Raw genomic sequence first — 2974 nt, 5'->3', positions numbered from 1 at the left:
CACCGACTCGATGGACATGAGTTTGAGTAAACTCCGGGAGTTTGTGATGGACAGGGAGGCCTGGCGTGCTGCTATTTATGGGGTTGCAAAGAGTCAGACACGACTGAGCGACTGAACAGAACTGACTGAACTGAAAGCTTGTGTGTTTGTTTACAAATTTTTTTGGTAAAAGATGGGTAAGTATTGAGTGCTAAATTACATTGGTTAAATAAATAAATTTAAGCATAAAACAAAACTGCAAAAAAAAAAAAGTTAATTAGGCAATTTGTTCTCCAGACTTGCCCTTCCCTAACACCTTCATGAATGCTCTGGCCACTTCCTTGTTTCGGAGGCTGTAGATGAGGGGATTCAGCATGGGAGTCAGGATGGTGTAGAAGGCTGATACCATCTTGTCCTGGGTAGGGGATCGATCAGACACAGGCCGCATGTATATGAACATGGCGGCTCCATAATACATTCCCACCACCATGAGGTGGGAAGAACAGGTAGCAAAAGCTTTGCGGCGACCCTCTCCAGATCCCATGTGAATGACAGCCGTAATAACACGGACATAGGAAGCAATAATGACTGCTACAGGGAAAAGAAGCATAATTACACAGCAAATAAACATTAACCTTTCAAATAACAATGTGTTAGTGCATGAGAGAGTGAGAAGGGCAGGGACATCACAGAAAAAGTGTGGTATTTCCCGGGAACCACAATATGGGAAGGACAATGCAACCGCAATAATAATTATGCCATCAGAAGCACCAACAACCCAAGAAGAAACAGCCATGAGACAACAAATTTTCTGGCTCATGAGGATTGAGTATCGTAATGGGTGGCAAATGGCAACATACCGATCATAGGCCATTGCAGCCAACAGGAAGCATTCAGCTCCAAGCAGCGACACATATAAGAATATCTGGGTTCCACACCCAGCCAGAGAGATGGACTTCTTTCCAGACAAGTAGTTGAAAGTCATCTTGGGTACAGTGGTACAAATAAGCATGAGGTCCATGAAGGATAGTTGGCTGAGGAGCAAGTACATGGGAGTGTGGAGCTGAGTATCCAGGTAGATGAGGAGAACCATGATAGTGTTTCCCATGAAGGCCACTGTGAAGATGCCCAAGACCAGAGAGAAGAGGAAGATGTGGGTGGGACTGTGATCAAAGATTCCCAGCAAGATGAAGTTAGAGTTGAAAGTATGATTCTCCCATGCCATGATGAATATATTCACTGTGGAGAATACAACATGTGAGAAATCTCCAATATTTTGCTATGGAAATAGCAAGGATTTTTAGCCTTGATCACCATCACAATAATATCTATATATATAGGAAATTTTATTTCTCTGAGTATCATTTTTTTGAATTTGTAGACAAGGGAATCCCAAGGATGGAAGAGCCTGAAGGCTACAGTCCATGGAGTCACAGAGTCAGACATGACTGAAGCAACACCACAGCACATATAGGAAATTTATTTCTCAGAGAAGCATTTTTTAAAAATTTGTAGATAAGAGATATTAAGCTTATTTTTAGCTTGAGTGATTTGGATAAAGAAACCATATAGGTAACAGGCATATTTGTTCCATAATTAAAATACAAATGATTTCTCAAAAGGCATATAATCTAATTTCAGCAACCAGCCAACTGAGATATGTAGTGTGGATTATCCCTTCAGAAGTCAAGAGTCATTATAAACCATCTGAAGACTCATGGATTGCTGGGAAGTCAATGAGATTTTCTGTTATGTTTTTCTATGGAATTTAGCATACCACTCTATGATATTAATAAAAACTCTTTCTACCAAAGTGTGGAAGGAAGCATGTATGTTTAGAAATGAAACAGGATTAATCAAATACCAGGTGAAGAGAAGAGATTGAGAAACTGTTAATCAGAAGTTTAACAGTACATGTTGCTTATAATAGTGAATTGTACTAGACAAAAATTTCTCACCAATATGACTATTACTAACTCCATCTATTAAGATAAGGTGTATCCATGAAATATCCTGGTACAGGTCATTTTTCAGGAAAAGCAGACTAGAGTGCAATAGCACAATTCAAACACCTGGAACAAACCATTTTATCCGTGTGATCTTAGTTAATTTCTCTAAGCTTTATTTTCTACTCTGTAAAATTTGACATTTTTTATATATATATTTTAGGGTGTTATTAAGACTAAATGAGATCATGTTTACAAAGTATGGATATTACCTGGGGTATAGGTTTAAAATATATGTATATTTTAATACCCATAACTATATACCCATAACTATATAAGTATTTATAGATTTAAACTTATAAACTCTAAACTTATAAACTATGTTTAATACCCATAACTATATAAGTATTTTTAAATAAATAAATACTATAGGAAGGAAGAGAGATTATTCATATTTTAGACTATTCTATCTTTTCAATTTCCTTAGCCAGATTCATTCAGGGGATTCTTTGGCTTCACAGCAGTGTATTTTTAAATGTCTGTGTATACATCTATATATATATATATATTTTTTTTTTTTTCTCTTCTCTTATCTCTTACTTCATTATTGAAGGCATTGGCTTCCTTTCTATGTCTTTGCATGGGTTTTCTCTCCTCTGGGTGTGATGCAGAGCAGTAACTGGTATTTTGGTTTTTGGCTTTGGAAAAAAAATGTTTTTCGTGTGGTTCTGCCAAATGAACTAAAATTGTGCATTTTATTTGACAGAAAATCTGATTTAAAGCACAGCATAATTATCCATTATTTTATGACTTTTGTACTAATGTTAGGGGAAGCACACTGACTGAAACTGCCCACCCTGGCCAGGCACCATAGAAACCATCTGCATGAGTTGTTTTAGGACAGCAGGTCCTGGTAAGGAACATGGAACTAATAAGCCACTACCAACCAGAAGAACCAAAAGGAGACACCACATGTCAGACCACCTCCCAGAATCCTTCTTGCTGGCATTCCACTTGGCTGAAGAAGGTGTGCACAACAGGAAGGACTC

General features: G+C 37.7%; 1 protein-coding gene across 1 annotated transcript; it reads right to left on the bottom strand.

Moving 5' to 3' along the window:
- Window positions 1-256: 256 nt before the first annotated feature.
- LOC110149446 (olfactory receptor 2M3-like) lies at window positions 257-1204 on the bottom strand. Its single transcript, XM_070457881.1, has one exon. It carries the CDS (start codon window positions 1202-1204, stop codon window positions 257-259), a length of 948 nt encoding a protein of 315 aa, XP_070313982.1.
- Between the last annotated feature and the right edge of the window lie 1770 nt (window positions 1205-2974).

The sequence above is a fragment of the Odocoileus virginianus genome, chromosome 3 (assembly GCF_023699985.2).
Source record: "Odocoileus virginianus isolate 20LAN1187 ecotype Illinois chromosome 3, Ovbor_1.2, whole genome shotgun sequence".
Classification (NCBI taxonomy): Eukaryota; Metazoa; Chordata; class Mammalia; order Artiodactyla; family Cervidae; genus Odocoileus; species Odocoileus virginianus.
This window is presented reverse-complemented; position numbering and strand designations above follow the sequence as displayed.

What these genes read in the sequence shown, in the direction of transcription:
- LOC110149446 (XM_070457881.1), bottom strand. Translation starts at nt 1,204, where the DNA reads ATGGCATGGGAGAATCATACTTTCAACTCTAACTTCATCTTGCTGGGA.